General features: G+C 38.8%; 1 protein-coding gene across 6 annotated transcripts in view; it reads left to right on the forward strand.

Annotated features, from left to right (window-relative positions):
- Positions 1-16912, forward strand: part of RC3H1 (ring finger and CCCH-type domains 1) — an 82868-nt gene that overhangs the window by 57857 nt on the left and 8099 nt on the right. For 4 of the 6 annotated variants that reach the window (XM_069065542.1, XM_069065541.1, XM_069065543.1 and 1 more), the window contains exons 12-19: positions 3797-4167; positions 4703-4867; positions 9484-9660; positions 11432-11645; positions 11857-11947; positions 12769-12901; positions 14638-14814; positions 15968-16083. In XM_069065542.1, coding sequence (XP_068921643.1) covers positions 3797-4167; positions 4703-4867; positions 9484-9660; positions 11432-11645; positions 11857-11947; positions 12769-12901; positions 14638-14814; positions 15968-16083 — 1444 coding nt within the window. The remainder of the gene's footprint in view (positions 1-3796; positions 4168-4702; positions 4868-9483; positions 9661-11431; positions 11646-11856; positions 11948-12768; positions 12902-14637; positions 14815-15967; positions 16084-16912) is intronic. The other 2 variants (XM_069065545.1, XM_069065546.1) reach the window with 1 other exon arrangement.

Here is a 16912-nt window from a genome sequence, read left to right on the forward strand (position 1 = left end):
TAATAACAAGGTTGCAGTAAGCTATATTAAGTTCTACCAGTGACAGAGCTAGAGTTAAAACCCAAGATAATCTACTAAACAATGTTATATCTAGAGTCTTCATGTAGTCATAGAAATGACAAGTCACAACAAGTGGGTAAGGACAATCTGCCCAGTAGCTAACAGGATGTATTTGCTGGACTGTTATATCTTGGACTCAGTCTTTTAACCTAAAAAATTAATAATGTATTGGACAATGTGCTGGACATGTGTAGCATATTTCCCCCCTCAGTCAACCAAGTATTTTAAGTTCACACTGTTATGTGTGTTTCAGGAATCACAGAATCATCAGTCTAGACCTGAAAGAGAACACTGAATTCATCTCATCCAACTTCTTCATTTTGTGATTAGGAGACTGTTAGATGCCCTGAGGTTAAATAATTTGTCTGAGGTCATACAGAGAACCAGAAATCTCATCCATTTAAGGGAATCAAGAAAAACTTTCTCAGGAGAGTGATTTTTGGGGCGGCTAGGTGGCGCCGTGATAGAGCGTCAGCCCCGGATTAAGGAAGACCAGAGTTTGGTTCCGGCCTCAGACACTTAACTCCCACACAAAAATACTAGCCGTATAACCTTAGGCAAGTTACTTAACCCCAATTGCCCTCCAAAAGGCAACAAAAAAGAAGTGATTTTTGAGATGGATATGAGAGAATGGATAGGCTTTATAAAGGTGCCAGTTCTGGAAACAACTCCATTTAATATCAGCCATCCAGGGTGCACAACCCCTTGGTCTCCATATGTTCATTCTAGCCTACACTCTCCTCTTATCTGGAGATTCTCTCAGTCACATGGCAGGGCTTGATGTGTTACCAGTAGAGTTCCAGGTGAGCTAGGAATTCAATCCTTCCCTTTTGGGGAGAGGGATGCATTTTCACTCGGGTCTCAAGGTAGCAGGTATGAGTGTTCACCTGAGGTGGAGGTTTGCTGCATTTGTTCTGACCTCAGCCCCCTCATTGCAGACAAGAGATGCCTCTGCCTCTGAACACAGAAAGGACTGTGCCATTTGACCCTGCTGAAGAAGATGCCCTTTGCTTCATCACTGGTTCTGGACTCCAGTCCTGTTCCTTACTTGCTTTGTAACACTGGGCAGTTCACTTGGCTTCTCTGGGATGTGTCCTTAATTTACAAAAACTGGGGGTTAAATTCTATGATCTTTTCAGGCCTGTTCCATCTCTAGCTCTGGGATACTGTGATTTCATGCTGAAAGAATGGTTGCTGTAGTACCTGTTGATTTAAATTGACTCTGTAGTCAGTCCACTGAGACCTTTAGGTCTTTTTTTTTTTTTTAAGATAAGTTTACTTTTGAAACCTAAGTGTGAAATCTTTCATTTATCCCTATTAAATAAGTCCACTTCATAATATATTTAATTAACCCAGTGTTCTAGTCAATCAAGATCTTTTTGAATTCTGACTTTGTCCTTCATTGTGTCAGCTAACTAACCATCCCAGCTTTTCAGACAAAGAGTGGTTCACAAGAGGAAGGGGGAGGAGTGCCTGGGTTAGTGTTTAGTGGGTAGGATGCTAAATTTGACTTAGAAAGACCCAAATTCAAAAGTCACCTTCCAAAACACATAATTCCTATTTGATCTTGGGCAAATCACTTGACTTTCCCTTCCCTTAGAGTCTTCCTTTGTAAGTAACATTAACCTCCCAGGTTTGTGGTGAGTATCATAGGACGATGGATTTAGAATTGTTTAGAAACAGTTTTAGAGACCTCTTTCATCGTACAGATGCCTTGCCCAAAATCACATAGGTAATAAACGTCAGAGGTGGAATTTGAATCCAGGTTCTCTGCCTCCAGAGCTTGTATTTTTTCACTACAATTTTACGTCTTTAAGAATCAAATGATATAATGTGTATTGCTTTGCATACCTCAAGTACTGTTTATGTGGCACCTGTTTTAACTGCAGTAGTTGTCACTACTGTTATCATCATCATCCTAGTAGAGTGCTGGGCATGGAGTAAAAGATGTGGTTTCCGTCTCTCTGCAAACACTAGCTTTGTGACCTCGGATGAGTACGCGAATCAAAAATGTGTGTGATGTAGTAGTTAGCCTGTTGTAGAATCAGAAACACTCTCTGAGCCATACTGACCATATGACATTTAATGCCTCAGTGGCCTAGAGAATATTAGCACTCGCAGGTGTAAAAATGCATTGATAAAAAGGGAGTTGAGAATTCCCCTGTATCACTGATTTCACAGACTTGGTTCCCCTGCGTGTAGGTGTATACAGACACATATATACATTCATTCTCTGTCTGTCTCTCTCTCACACACACACACACTCTAACACACACACATGAGTGAGATCGAATCTATTACACTTGGCACCTGATTGAATGTTATGGCAGAGAGAGGAGGCCAGAGATACAGAACAGATTTTAAGTCTGGATGACTTGTAAAAGAGTGGTACTGCTAACAAACAGGCAAGTCTGGAGTAAGAACTGACTTAGTGAAGGAAAATAGAGGGTTACTCTCCACTGGGTCTACATCCAAGTCAGATAAGACCTCCCATCTATCACAGTAAGCCTGTTTTTAAAAATATGAATGAATTTAATGAAATAGTCTCTTAAAATGATTCTCAGGGTTGAGGATTCTATAGAGAGAAGCCTAAAATGGTACTAAAGCTTAATGTCTGTGAATATGAAATGAGTAACAGTGAAAATGGACCATCTTTAAATCAGAGTAGACTATAGGCATTTTTTTTAAAAAAGCAATTGGGGTTAAGTAACTTTGCTCAAGATTACATGGCCAGTTGTTTTGTGTGGGTGCCAAGTATCTGACGCTGGAACCGATCCAGGGTCTCCTGATGCCAGGGCCGGCGCTCTTACTGTGCCACCTGGCTGCCCCAACTATAGGCATTTTTATAGGCTGCTGTTGCTAGCATTAACTACACACTTCCTTCTTCCCTGCTTTTAAAGCAGTAGTTTTGATGCTTTTCAACTCCTTTTAGTTCAGTGTATGTATACCTTTTTGGTTATTTGAGCAAAGAACCAATCTCGTTATTGTTAAAGTAACATATATGGAACTTAGAACTATGTCATTGTTGTGGTTTTTCCATCTGTGCCCATTTAAAAGGTGGGTTACAGATCTCTGAATCAGTGGTCATCACAGCCAACCTGTTGATTCTTTAGCACAAGACTTATTCCCCATCTCCTGGCACTAAGATCATAGTTTAGTAGTGTTCTACAGTGAACCTCTAGCCTTGAAGTTATTTCCAAATTTATTTGATCATATACCACCATCAATAAAAGTTTTTATTTAAAAACTATATGTGTGTGTGTGCACATACTCTGTAATAATATATTATTTTAATCATATATACAGAAATAGAAAATAAAAAGACTGGGGTAAATATAAAATAAGCAGTAATTTTAAATGAATTTTTATTTATTAGATACATAGTAAACCTTTTTGCTTGGGCTAAAATGTGAGACAGGAGTAGAGGAGGGAGGAGTATTTGCCCCTGGGGAGGAGCTCACCACTCTGACTGTCTGGCACAGCCCACACTGGACATTAGGGGAAAGCGCAGTGGTTAAGTGGTCAGAGCGAGCATACTTCAAAGCTTTGCTACTGTCTTCAAGTTGAACATTTTCCCACATTTTACTGGATTGTCTTGCTGTCAATTTGTTTTGTAATGCAAGGAGTAAATTAATGACTCTTTTTATGATGGTTAAAGAGGTAAAAATTAAAGTCCATTTCTCACTAGAAGATTTGCTTACAAATATTGTTTTTGGTGCTTGTTTTATACTTATAGGGATGTACTATACTCCAACCCCACAATGTGTCTCTCGCTTTGTTCGACCTCCACCATCCGCTCCTGAACCTGGTCCTCCATACTTGGATCATTACTCACCTTACCTCCAGGATCGTGTAGTAAACTCCCAGTATGGGACTCAGCCACAACAGTACCCACCCATGTACCCACCACATTATGATGGCCGTCGTGTGTACCCTACTCCGTCTTATCCACGAGAGGAGATTTTCCAGGAAAGCCCCGTACCCATTGAGATTCCACCTGCAGCTGTTTCACCTTATGTACCAGAGTCCAGAGAGAGATACCAGCAAATAGAGAGTTATTATCCAGTGGGTCCACATCCAAGTCAGATAAGACCGCCATATATCAGAGTATGACAATTTTAAAAAATTACTATTTAATGAATTAGTCTCTTCAAATGATTCTCTGGTCTTTTGAATAGGTTAGCTAGCACTATTATCTCACTACCTAATCTAACTTTTGAAATATATGAAAAGGTTCAACTATTAGATTATCAGGTTTTCTTTTTATACTTTAATAATTTTGGTTAATTTGTTATTAAAAGTGAAGCCATGTTTCCTTTTCTTTCTTTCTTTTTTGGCCACAATTCCATTTTCTTAATTTCTCAACATTTTTTAAAAAATAAAAAAATTTCAATGTAATAGAAGGTTGACAGCTACCTAGTTGACAGTAAGAAATCTAGCCTCCTTCTCTTTGAGAACTTTGACAAATTTTGGTTGGTTTTAAATTTTGAACATCAAGTTTGTTAGATTATGTATTTACAGCTGAAGGGGGGGGGCATTTAAAACAAATGTTATAAAATGCATGTACCAAAGCTATTTAAATTTCCATTAAATATTCAGTGGGTTTTTTAAGTCATTTCTAAATTTTTCATTTCATTTCTAGGAGCCTTACAACAGACTACCACCTCCCCCCCAGGCCCACCCTAGTCTAGATGAGCTACATCGACGACGGAAGGAAATCATGGCCCAACTAGAAGAGAGAAAAGTCATCTCCCCACCTCCTTTTGCACCTTCACCAACCTTGCCCCACTCATTCCATCCAGAGGAAGTAAGCATTATGGTCTTAAATCTTCAGTGTCTGTTTATTTGAAAGCAAATTGACAGTATTCATTCAGCAGTTTTTCATTAGCAATCAAAATGGCTGTTTTGATTTGTCTTAGGTAAAATTAAAATAAATATGATTCAGATAGATTACCAGTAATAATCAAGATGAAGTTAGAGTTGACCCACCTAGGGAAGAAAAGTTATTATATTCAGTTCTATTTGGATTAATGAGGATTGTATAGATCATACAAAGTAATCAGTGAAGTCAAAATATTTTATACTTTTTTTCTTATTAAAATCCACACAATAACAATTTTTTCCCGTTGGTAACAGCAACAATTGAAAATGTTCTGGAATACTGCTACTCCATTCCAGGAGTGCTAGCACTCCATCTGCTCCCTGTTAACCAGCCCCTCTACTACTTATTGATCATGAGATTAGCATCTTCCTGTACAGGTCAGCAATTATAATTGCAGTTCAATATTACATTAGCTTTAGTTATCTGAAAGTCAGCCTCACACATCCAGGACAGCCTTGAATCAAGGCTTTTGGTTTTGGTTTGGTTTGATTTGTGTTTTTTTTTTGGTGGGGGGCGGGGATGTGGGAGGGAAAAAAAGAATAAAATCCCAGCCCCAATATCCTCTTGGCTTCTGGAGATATTAAAAGCAGAAAGAGCAGTGGACCTCAAGATGATGGTGAAATGCACCAGAACAGAAGACCAGCTGCAGGAGGAGCAGTGTAACCCAGGGGCAGTAGACAGCCTTTATGATATATATGCCTACTGGGGACACCACTGCACATGGAATCCAGAGAGGAGGGCTAATGAGGGCAGGGAAATGACAACATCTGTTAGAGGTTTCAGCTGGAGATTTTCAGTTTTCCATTGGAAGTACTCAGTTGCAGGTTGCAGTGGCCAAACAGACAGCAATGCATCTTTCATTGAAGAAGCCCTATCCTTCACACCATTTGATAGTACCCTGTATCTTGGCACTGAGAATTTTCTTTTCTGGCTGTTTAGTAGTTGAGAACATCCCAGTGTCTTAGATGCCTTCCTGTTTCTGCCACTCAGCCTAGACTTTGCTTTTCTGACTTGACTCCAGACACTCAGAGTCTTTTACCTAGAGCTGTCCCACAGAAATTTTGCTGATATACCTTCAGTAGAAATTTTAATATTGATGACCAAATCATCATTTGTGGTGTCGTAGTACATTAAAAGAAATCATGTAATTTTTTTTTTTTAAGCAATTGGGGTTAAGTCACTTGCTCAAGGTTACACGGCCAGGTGTTTCTGGGTGGGTGCTAAGTGTCTGAGCCTGAATTCGATCCCCAGGTCATCCTGACACTGGGGCCGGTGCTCTTAATTCGCTGTGCTACCTGGCCGCCCCACCATGTAATATTTTTAAAAGAAACAATTTTATTTACTATAGCCTCATCATTTTCTAGATGAGGAATTTGAGATCCAAGAAAATAATTTCCTTATCTGAGGTAACTTGTCCAAAATCACACAGCAAGTTACAAGCAGAACTGGACTAGAACCCAGGTCTTTTTTTACTATCCCACATAATTCTTTTGATGGCTTTCTTTAGTTAAACAAAAAATCTAAAAGGAAACAATGTTTCTCCTATACTTGGCCTCTCCTTGTCATATCCCACTCCCTTATAACTATACTACTTGGCTGTGCAAGGTCACCAGTATTGCATTATTACATTCCATGGTCCTTTCTTGGCCCTTTCTTAGCCCTTGGCCTTCTTGACTTCCAAGAGCATTGACCTCTTCTTTACTTTTTCCTGAATGCTTTCTTCTTTCTGGGTTTTCATGACACTTTTGTCTCCTGATCAAGTCAGTAAACATTGATTAAGTGCCTACTATGTGCCAGGCACTCTGCTAAGAACTGAAGATACAAAGACCTCAGCAGTCTGATGGAGGAGAGAACATGCAACAGCTGTGTATAAACAAACCATACATAGAATAAATTTGAGATAATCAACATAGAAAAGACATCAGGAATAAGGGATAATGGGAAAGTCTTCTTCCATCTCTGATGGAAGCCAGGAGATGAGATAAAGAGGCAGAGAATCCCAGGCATGGAGGAGAGCTGGTGAACATGCCCAGGGTCCTGACATGGAGTCTTAGGAGCAGAAAAAGGAGGAGGCCACTGTCGTTGGATTACAGGGTATATGACAGAGGAGGAGGAGAGTTAGGTGGCTTTTCATTCTTAGTCACCTTTACAGGTTTTTCATCCGTGTTTGAACCCTCTGTGCTTTGGGTATTCCAGAACTCTGTTTCTGGGGCCCTTGACTCTCTACTCTATTTCAGTGATCTCGGTGGTGGTTCTAGTTTTAATTCTCAAATCTACACAGATGACTGGCAGTTGGTTTCTTCATCTCTTTGAATTCCATATCCCTGCTAGACAGCTCCACCTGGAGGATCCATGGGTATTTCAGATTCAACATGTTCAAAATGGAACTCACTGGGTTTTTCCCTTTAAACCACCTGTGATCTCCATCCCGACCCTCGCTTGCCTGAGAGCACTCTAATTGTTCTGATCAAAATCATCTCTGACTCTTCATTCTTCTCTCCCCTTCCTCTTTCTATTTAATCACAGCCAGGTCTTCTCACTTTTAACTCTGTAACGTCTATTTGTTCCTTTCTCTCTCTTCTGTCTCTCTGGTTGAATTGTATTTTCACTTATTTTGCTAAACGTTTCTCATTGATATTTTAATCTTGTTCTGGTGCATGTGCAGCTTATTTGACACCTCTACACAGCTGTTGAATTAATTTTCCTAAAGCACAGTTCCTCATCAGGTCACTCTCTGCTCAAGAATCTTTGGTGGCTCTTTCTTGCCTCTGCTATTAAATATAAATGCACTAATATCTGTTTGATTTTAGTCCCTTGCAATCGTTATCTAATCTTTATAGGATGATTGCATATTTTTCTCTCATAACACTTTGTGTTCCATCCTGCCTTTCCCACCATTGTTTCTTATACTCTGCCTTTGCATAATGCACACTCTTGTAATGGGCTCCATCTTTGATTGTTTCAGGCTTCACCCCAAGTGCTACCTCCTTTAAATGCTCTCCCCCTCACCTGAAATTACTTTGTGCGTTCTCATCCATGTTGTTTTCCTTCAGTAGAATGTCAGCTCCTTGTCAGGGACTTAGTGTCCTTAGTTGTCTTGCTTTGTGCTGGGTGCTGAGTAGGCACCTAGTAAATGTTTATTGAATTGAATTCTTTATAATAAAGTTGATTTAAAAACAGTTGATGTAAACAGCCTAGTGCTGCAGACCCTTGGCACACATGCTTTCCTCCTAGGTCAGGCTAGTACATATTGAGTACTATTGGTTCCAGGACCTCAGTTTCTGGTTTGTCTTCAGGTTCTAATACTAATATCCTTTCCATTGTATTCCTTGTCTTTCAGTATAGGTCAGACTTCGATCCTTCTTCAGAAAATTAAAATGTAAATCTCATATGTGTTGAAGGCAGCTAGGCAGCGTAGTGGCTAGAGCTAGAGGCAGGAAAACCTCAGTTCAAATCCTACCTAGCTGTGTAACCCTGGGTTTATCAAACTTATTTGTTAAATGGAAATAATAATAGCACTTCCTTTCTAGGTTTGTTAGGATAAAATGAGATGTTTGCAAATACAATCGCAATTGTAGAGCACTTTGCAAACCTTAAAGCAGGGAATCTGTGTTACCTGTTACTATTATATAAAGAGTTTTCCATAGGGTGTCATGATTTGGTAAGGTAGACCATACATCGTCCATTTGCTCCAAATGCCTCAGTGCACACACACACACACAGAACCTCCCCCACACGCCCAGCACACGCGCCTCAGTGTGCACGCACACACACAGAACCTCCCCCACACGCCCAGCACACGCGCCTCACTGCTCTTTTGTCTTTCCTTTGGTTAGTCGATAAAACCAACATGCTTTTTTTTAAGCGCTTTGTGCCAGGCACTGTGCTAAGTCTGGGAATGCAGAAACCAAGAAACTCATTTTTACTCTCTAATATATCTTGTTTATACTTACATAGTTGTTTTCATGTTTCTTCCCCCAACTGATTTTTTCTTTCTTTATATCCGTAGTACTTAGCACAGATACTTAGGAGCTACTTTCTGACTGACTGAGCTCACATTCTGTTTTGAATTTCTAAGAGGCCTCAGATCAGTCAAATGCTCTTGGTTTTATCTCTCCAGTTCGTCAAATTTTGGACTTTTATCCATATTTGGGCATATAAATAAGGTGTAGTATTTTAACAACTTATGAAATTTCTATCAAATTACAAAACTTTTGTAACATGGTAAGGTGTTTTTTTTTTTTTACTACAAAACATGATTCTTTAATTGGATCATTTTTTCTGTTTTCTTTTTGATGAGAATGGTTGGTATTAAAATCCTCTTTACCACCATTGGCAGTAAAACTAGTCATGAATTCAGTTATGTTTATTTGTATTGACTTGAACTTAAGATATTTAGAATATAAAAACAGTTTCGTAATTTGTGCCAATAAATAAAAACTCTCTAATGTAAAGCATTTATCCCAGAGAACTGCCAGCATTTTACTTCTAACTAAAAATTATTTGGAAATGCCCTTGCTTCATCTTTTCCCTGATTACAGCTTCGTCCTGTTTCTCATTTCCAGTATTTGGATGATGACCTGAAAGTCGCTGGGAAATACAAAGGGAATGATTACAGCCAGTACTCCCCTTGGTCATGTGACACCATCGGCTCCTACATTGGGACCAAAGATGCAAAGCCCAAAGATGCCGTTGCAGCTGGCAGTGTGGAGATGACAGTATGTACATCCCCAGACTTGTCTGACCAGTTTGCAGTCCTAAGCCCTTTCCTTTCAGGGGCTCTGGCCTCTGCCTTGCCAGGCATTCCTTCATTTGGGGAAGGCCTAGCTTTAGAATTTGCCACCTAGAATCCAAGTTTCCCGTTTCATTTCTGCTCTCCCTGCTGTTTGATGTCTGCCTCTGTAGAAGTTGAGTTCCCCAGCAACTGGGACGAAATTGATATGCATGTTGTCTTTGATCAAGACCCATATTTGTTGTCTTCACTGAATTATAGCTTTAATTTTTTATTAGTTCTGAAATGTAAATCATACTATTGCTACAGTTAATGTGAGTGGTAGTAACTCATTAATTGTCACAGTGCTTAGAACAATTTCTGTATGAAGTCTAGATAGGCTAATTGCTGCCCTGTTATTTGAAAAGAGAAATTAGATTTATTTTTGGTATTTACAGGAGAAAGAAACTAGGACCAATGAGTAGAAGTTAGAAGGTAAATCTCTATACAGTATCAGGAATAACTTTCTCGCAATTTGAGCTGCCCCCCAAATGGAATAGATAACAGCATTAAGATAGTGAATTCCCTGTTATTTGAGGTTTTCAAGAAGAAGCTTTATGACTACTTGTTTGGAGTATTGTAGGATGATATAGATATGTTGGGCATTGGTATGTCAACTCAAATAGAAACTTATCCTTATAGGACTCTTTTTGACCTACCACAAATTACCATTATCTGTGTTGCATTGTATATTTTGTTAAACATTTCCTGAACTTGGTGGCAATCCACAAGCATTTATGCAGGTTCTGTGCCAGGTCCTGAGAAGATAGAGAAAAAAAAAAAAGAGACCATTCTTCAAGAAATTTACCTTCTGTCAGGAAGGAGAATCCTTGCTGTGGCAGTGACTAGAAAGAGATCTTAATGTGGGTAACAGAAATGTTAACGAAAACAAGTCTCCCTCCCACCTCTCAACTGGCTGGACAAACATTCCCCACACTTTAAGCTCTCCCAGACCAGAAATGTGGCACTCAGGGTTCAGCTCTTGGGCTTTACAATCATTAAAGCTTCCTATAGCAAGTCTTGGAAAACACCCTCGTCTATGGAAATTGTTCTGGGTTGCTCATTTTAGCTCAGGGGTTCTCAAACTGGGATCTATGGGCCCCACAGGAAAGGGCATGGATAGATTTCAGGGAGACCATGAATTTTACCCATCTCTAACTGAATTTTAGCATTTCCTTCAATTATGAATGTTGATAACAAACATTCTTTTGAAAAGAGGCTCCACCAGACTACCAAAGGGAACACTGGCACAAAAAAATGTTAAGGACCCTGACCTGGTTCATTCTTTATTCCCTAGCAAAAATGCTCTCTGAAAACTGAAGAAATGGTCTCATCAATTACTAGTCATGTGGATTCTACTTTTGCCTTCATGTCTTTATTATTGGACCAGAGCAGAGGTGTTAAACTTTTTTGCGTCATGGATACCTTCTCAGAATAATGTTTTTAAATGCCCAAAATACAAAACATAGAATTACAAGCAGAACCAAAAAGCAGTGTCATGGACCCCAAAGTTAAGAAAACCTGGACTAGGGGATCCAGAACCAGTTTTGCCATTCTGTAATTCTATATTGAATTAAAATATAGAGCACTTCTGAATCCTTCTACTCATCTTTCTAGTTTCATTATAGTATTTTTAGTCTTATGGAAGTAAAGAACATTATAGTAGAAAAAACTTAAGATGCCAATGGGCTTTCATCTTTTTGATTTGTGTCTACCAGAATGTGGAAAGTAAAAGTGTAAGAGATCAGCGGCTAGAACTTCAGCGAAGGGTTGCAGAAACCAGTGATGATGACCTCATCCCATTTGGTGACCGGCCCACAGTGTCCCGGTTTGGCGCCATATCTCGAACTTCCAAGACCATGTATCAGGGTTCTGGCCCAATGCAGGCTCTGGCAGCTCAGGGGACTTCCACCAAATCAATCAGTATTTCTGGTGAGTGTTTGTGAATTCGCTGAGGGTCAGATGAAATATTTTTGTTTATTTAGTATTGAAGTATTCTTAGCTTTTCAGTGTTGAATTTATCTGATGTTTAGGAAATTGTGTTATACTTTTGAGGCTGTCTAGGAAGCTACTAACTTAAGTGTAGCTTCAAGGAAAAACAAACAGGAATTGGATATTCCCTGAATCTCTCTTTCTCTTAAAGATTACAGTCCATATGGAGCTCATGGTGGCTGGGGAGGTTCTCCATATTCCCCTCACCAAACAATGCCTTCTCAGGGACACTTCACTGAAAGGTATGTCTGTCTATCTTTTTCTTTTTTGGGGGGGGGGCGGGGGAGACGGGAAATGGAGAAGGTGTGGATTGCTTTTCTCTCTCTGCATGTTGTGATGATGTATTATTTTTAGCATTCTTTGTTAGCACTTTCCTTTTAAAATTTTCTCTCCTTTTTCCAAATTCTCTCCCTCCCCCACCCACTGACAAGGCAAGCAATATCTAAATTACACATGTGAAATCATACAAAACATTTCCATATTAGCCACAATTTTTTTTAAAGGCAAGAAAAGTGAAGAAAGTACAAAAATTATACTTCAGTTCATCAGTTCTCTCTTTGGAGGTGGATAGCATTTTTTCATCATGAGTCATTTGGAATTGTTTCATATCCTTTTACTGATCAGAAAAGCCAAGTCTTTCACAGCTCATCATCATTATAATATTGCTGTTACTCTGCACAATGATCTCCTTGTTCTCCTCACTTTACTTTGCATCAGTTCATAAAGGTTTTGTCATGTTTTTTCTATAGCACATTGTACTGTTGTCCATCACAGTTGTACACTTGTTGACTTGTTCAGCCGTTCCCCAGTGATGGGCATCCCCTCAATTTCCAATTCTTTGCCACCACAAAAAGAGCTGCTATAAATATTTTTGTACATGTAGGTCCTTTTCCTTTGATTTCTTTGGGATACAGACCTAGTAGGTGTATTACTGGTTCAAAAGTATGGACAGAGTGTTTTCTGTGAACCTTAACAGAGTTCTTAAATGAGTTTTCTCTTACTATTCAGTTATTCTGGCTATAGTAGTTGTACTTCAATTTCTTTTATTGCTTTCCCATCAAAGGGAAAGATTGTCCATGTCGGAGGTGGCCAGTCATGGGAAGCCCTTGCCCTCTGCTGAGAGAGAACAGCTCAGACTAGAGCTGCAGCAGTTGAACCACCAGATTAACCAGCACACCCAGCTTCGAGGACTCGAGGTACTAAGTACTAGCCTAGACATGACTTTGCTTTTTTGGCTAGAGGCTTTGAAGGAGCTTCAAGAAATTGAGAAAAACTTGACACACTACAGAGGCAAATTTTTACGTGCTATATTCTAGTGATTAAGCCTTCTGTGGAATGAACTTTGTACAAGTATTTAAAATATATCTTCTGAAAACTCAATACATAGCTAAATTACATATCTAACAGACATTTTGGTTAACATTATTAAGTGGTAGGAATATCATTCAACAAACATTCAAGTGCCTATTGTGTATAAAGTACTCTTTTTAAAGTCTTGATTTGTATTTTTCTCCGAAATTGCTACCATTTATAATTACTTCCACAAATTATTAATGTTTTTTAAAAATGGGAGGTAAAAAAGTAATGACCCGTGCCCACATTAATCTTCTTTCTATATTCTGTGTTTTAACTAAAGGGGCCTGCTTTTTATTTCTTGAACTCAGTTCTCCATATGCCCCTGTGCTTCATCTGATATGTATTCCATGTGGCCCTAAGGATCAGCTTGTGGGTCACTTCCTCCAGTCTTTATTGTCCCCCTTAGTTGTGTTCGTGAAGTTGAGATTTTGAAAACATACCCACTTCCACATGCATGTGCATGTGTGTGCACACAAACGTGTGTGTGTAAAAAGATTTTGTAATAAATTTCAGAAGACAGACTTGCTGCTTTATTTTGTAATTATGATTGCAAGTTTTGTGAAAGGAATATTGATATCAAATGTAACATAACGATGGCATAGATGAAGAATGAGTAAATCTTAGTACGTTAAAATCATCACCCTTTGGTTGTAATTTCATTTGTCTTCTAGAGAACCATCAGAACACCAGGTGTGGATAATAATATATTATTTTCCTTCAGGAAAAATGATTGTAGATTGTTTTGGAGAGTGTTATAACTCCCCACAGTCCTTGTTTTTATCATTAGGAAGAATTGTTTGGGGGGGGTGTTTTTAATTTCATGTCTTGCTTTGTGCTGGGGTTTAGCATTCATAGGATCTGGAATATATGTATTTTATACATCTGCTTTTTGTCAATATCTTAATTTTGGATTACCTCTTATCTTTCTCCCGCATCTGATCACTATAATGCAGCTGTGATCGAGCGTATTTTGAATTAGATCCTTTGAATGAGATCCTGCACTTTCGGAAGTTAAGAACCTTTAGCCGTGGTTTCTTTTTCCCCCCAGGAAGGTGTTTGCAGTCTGTAGATTTATTGCTCAGTTTAGTCTTTTATTATTAATGTCAATTTCTAGAACTGTCTATCGGAAAGGCAGATATTCAGGGCCATTTTCAACTTTGCTAGCTGCTAGTCACGTCAGTCATTTTAGCCAGACCTCTTTGCTGTTACATTAAGAAATCCCTAGTGAAAGGTTTATGGACTTAGAATCCCAGCAAAAAAATTTTTAGATGGATTGGAATGGGTAAATCTTTGCCAGTATATCCTACTTAATTAAAAGAGAAAGAACAAATCAGCCTAAACATGAAACATCTGAAAGCATTGGGGATATTAATGGAAGGCAAAAACTCAGTACCTCCAGACCTAAATATTTTACGTAGTGTTTAAAGAAAGAGGCAGTGCTTTATGATGCCATCATTTTTGTTGGAAAGATACTTGCCCTTATTGTCATAAAGCAGCAGTCATCACTTATTCCTTGTTCACTTTTTTACATGGTATGAGTGCTCAGTTGTGTATATGCTTGGCTTTGTGCATTTAGGCTGTTAGTAATAGGCTGCTGTTGCAGAGGGAGACGAACACTCTGGCAGGCCAGCCCCCTCCCCAACCTCCACCACCACCCCCCAAGTGGCCTGGAATGGTCTCAAGTGAGCAGTTGAGTTTGGAGCTACACCAGGTGGAGCGGGAAATCGGGAAGAGAACTCGGGAGCTGAGCATGGTGAGTGAGTTGAATAATTGCTGTAATCAGAGAATCTGTTGACAATCATAGAAGGGGATCACATTGAGGTCATAAAAATTAACTCTCTCCTTGTTGGGATGTTCCTGTTTTGTTTGATTTTATTCTTTTTTTCTTCATATTCTGCATTAAGAGAAAAAACCTCCTACTGAAGGCTCTTTGTTTAAAGAAAGAGACAGAATTTACCCCAAGATGTTTAAACTAGATTTTTTAATCTAGAGTCAAGTTGGGAGGCATAGAATTGCTGTAACTCACTGTAGAAATAGGGTAGTGTATGAAAGCTATTATCCAGCAACTTTTTGTTTTTTTTTTTCCATGAACAATTAGTGACACACGCTCTCTTTACCCATTTCTTCTGATGAGTGTTAAGCATGTGGGTTTTTACTTAAAGTGCTGATATTGGGGAGGCCAGGTAGCACAGCGAGTAAGAGCACCGGCTCCAGTGTTGAGAAGACCTGGAGATCGAATCCCGGGCTTAGACACTTAGCACCCACCCAGAAACACCTGGCCGTGTAACCTTAAGCAAGTTACTTAACCCCAATTGCTTAGGGGCGGCCAGGTGGCTCAGCGAGTGAGAGCACCGGCTCCAGTGTCGGGATGACCTGGATCAAAAATCCGGGCTCAGATACTCAGCACCACACCCAGAAATAACTGGCCGTGTAACCTTGAGCAAGTTACTTAACCCCTATTGCTTTAAAAAAAAAAATAAAGTGCTGATATTTTTAGGTTTTATATTTTATAGTTCGTGGTCCTTCCTTTAAAGAAATTTCAAAATCTTAACGCATAGACCAGTTTTCTTGAGCTTTTCCATGTTAGTCATATGATTTTTAAAACTAGTTTTTAAGCTTGAGTTTTTGTTGTTGTTAAATAGAGTTGACTCCTATTTTATGAGTAAAATTATACATTTTACCTTGGAGCCTATTCCCCTTTATTGCCCATATGATCCCAGAGCTTTTCATTGGACATAAGTAAGAACTGGATATGGATTAGGGTAAATCTGACTTTGTTTTTGACTATTTCAAAGCTGTATAAGAATAATATCTGGAATGCCTGTAGTTCTGTATTATCTCTGTTCTGTCTCTTATCCAATAGCTTAGGTAATTTTGAGATGACTTTATTTCCTCCTCTTTCAAAGGAGAATCAATCTTCTCTGGACATGAAAAACAAATTGGGTCCAAGTAAGCAAGCAGAAAATGGACAAGCTGAACCACAAAACAAGGTTCCAACTGAGGACCTTGCATTGACATTCAGGTAAAGAATATTTTATATATATTCATATATTCTGTTCTTTGTAATCTTCTGTGTAGTACCCAAAGAAAGATTAATTATTTTGGTTTGTGTTAAAATTTAAGAGCTATTTTAAAAACTTGTCAGCTTGAATTTTAATTTTGAATGTGTACTTAAGATGAAAAAAGGATAGAATTTAGCTCTAGGAGAGCTACAGTAGTGATTTGGCTAATTAACCTAAACTTAATGAAATATTCAAAGGTTTTATTCACTCAGAATCCTTCCTGACTTTCAGATGGATTATGTTAATTAAGGAACTTGTACCATGTCTATTTGTTAAGCTCCCACAATGCCCAGCTATTCACAACATTACTTTTTAAATGCCATTGTTCCAAATATCTCTGTATTTGAAAATATGATTCAGCGTTAGTACTTTATGCCATCAAGTAATGGTAAGAGGTTTTTAGTATTTGGGAAAAAATAATTTATCATAGACTTTGATGTAATTTCTTAAGATAAATTAATAATACGTCAAGAAGATATATTTTCACAACAGTTGAGAGAATAGATGTTCTGGCCTGCCCACCCCTCCCAACCGCAGTCGGAGTTAAGTGACTTGCCCAGGGTTACACAGCTATTAAAGTGTCAAGTGTCTGAGGCCGGATTTGAACTCAAGTCCTCCTGACTCCAGAGCCAGTCCTCTATCCATTGCACCACCTAACTGCCCCTTGTAGATGCTTTTTTTCTGTTTTTAGTGGAGCTGAGAACAGTACATCTTGATAACTTTGTTCATTTCATAGCTAAGTAATCATTTTTCTCACTCATTTTACACTACTATTTCATCCTTCCCACT

This window comes from Petaurus breviceps, unplaced genomic scaffold, assembly GCF_028583685.1.
Source record: "Petaurus breviceps papuanus isolate PSGF00001 unplaced genomic scaffold, PetGlider_PUasm1.0 90692, whole genome shotgun sequence".
In the NCBI taxonomy this organism is placed as follows: domain Eukaryota; kingdom Metazoa; phylum Chordata; class Mammalia; order Diprotodontia; family Petauridae; genus Petaurus; species Petaurus breviceps.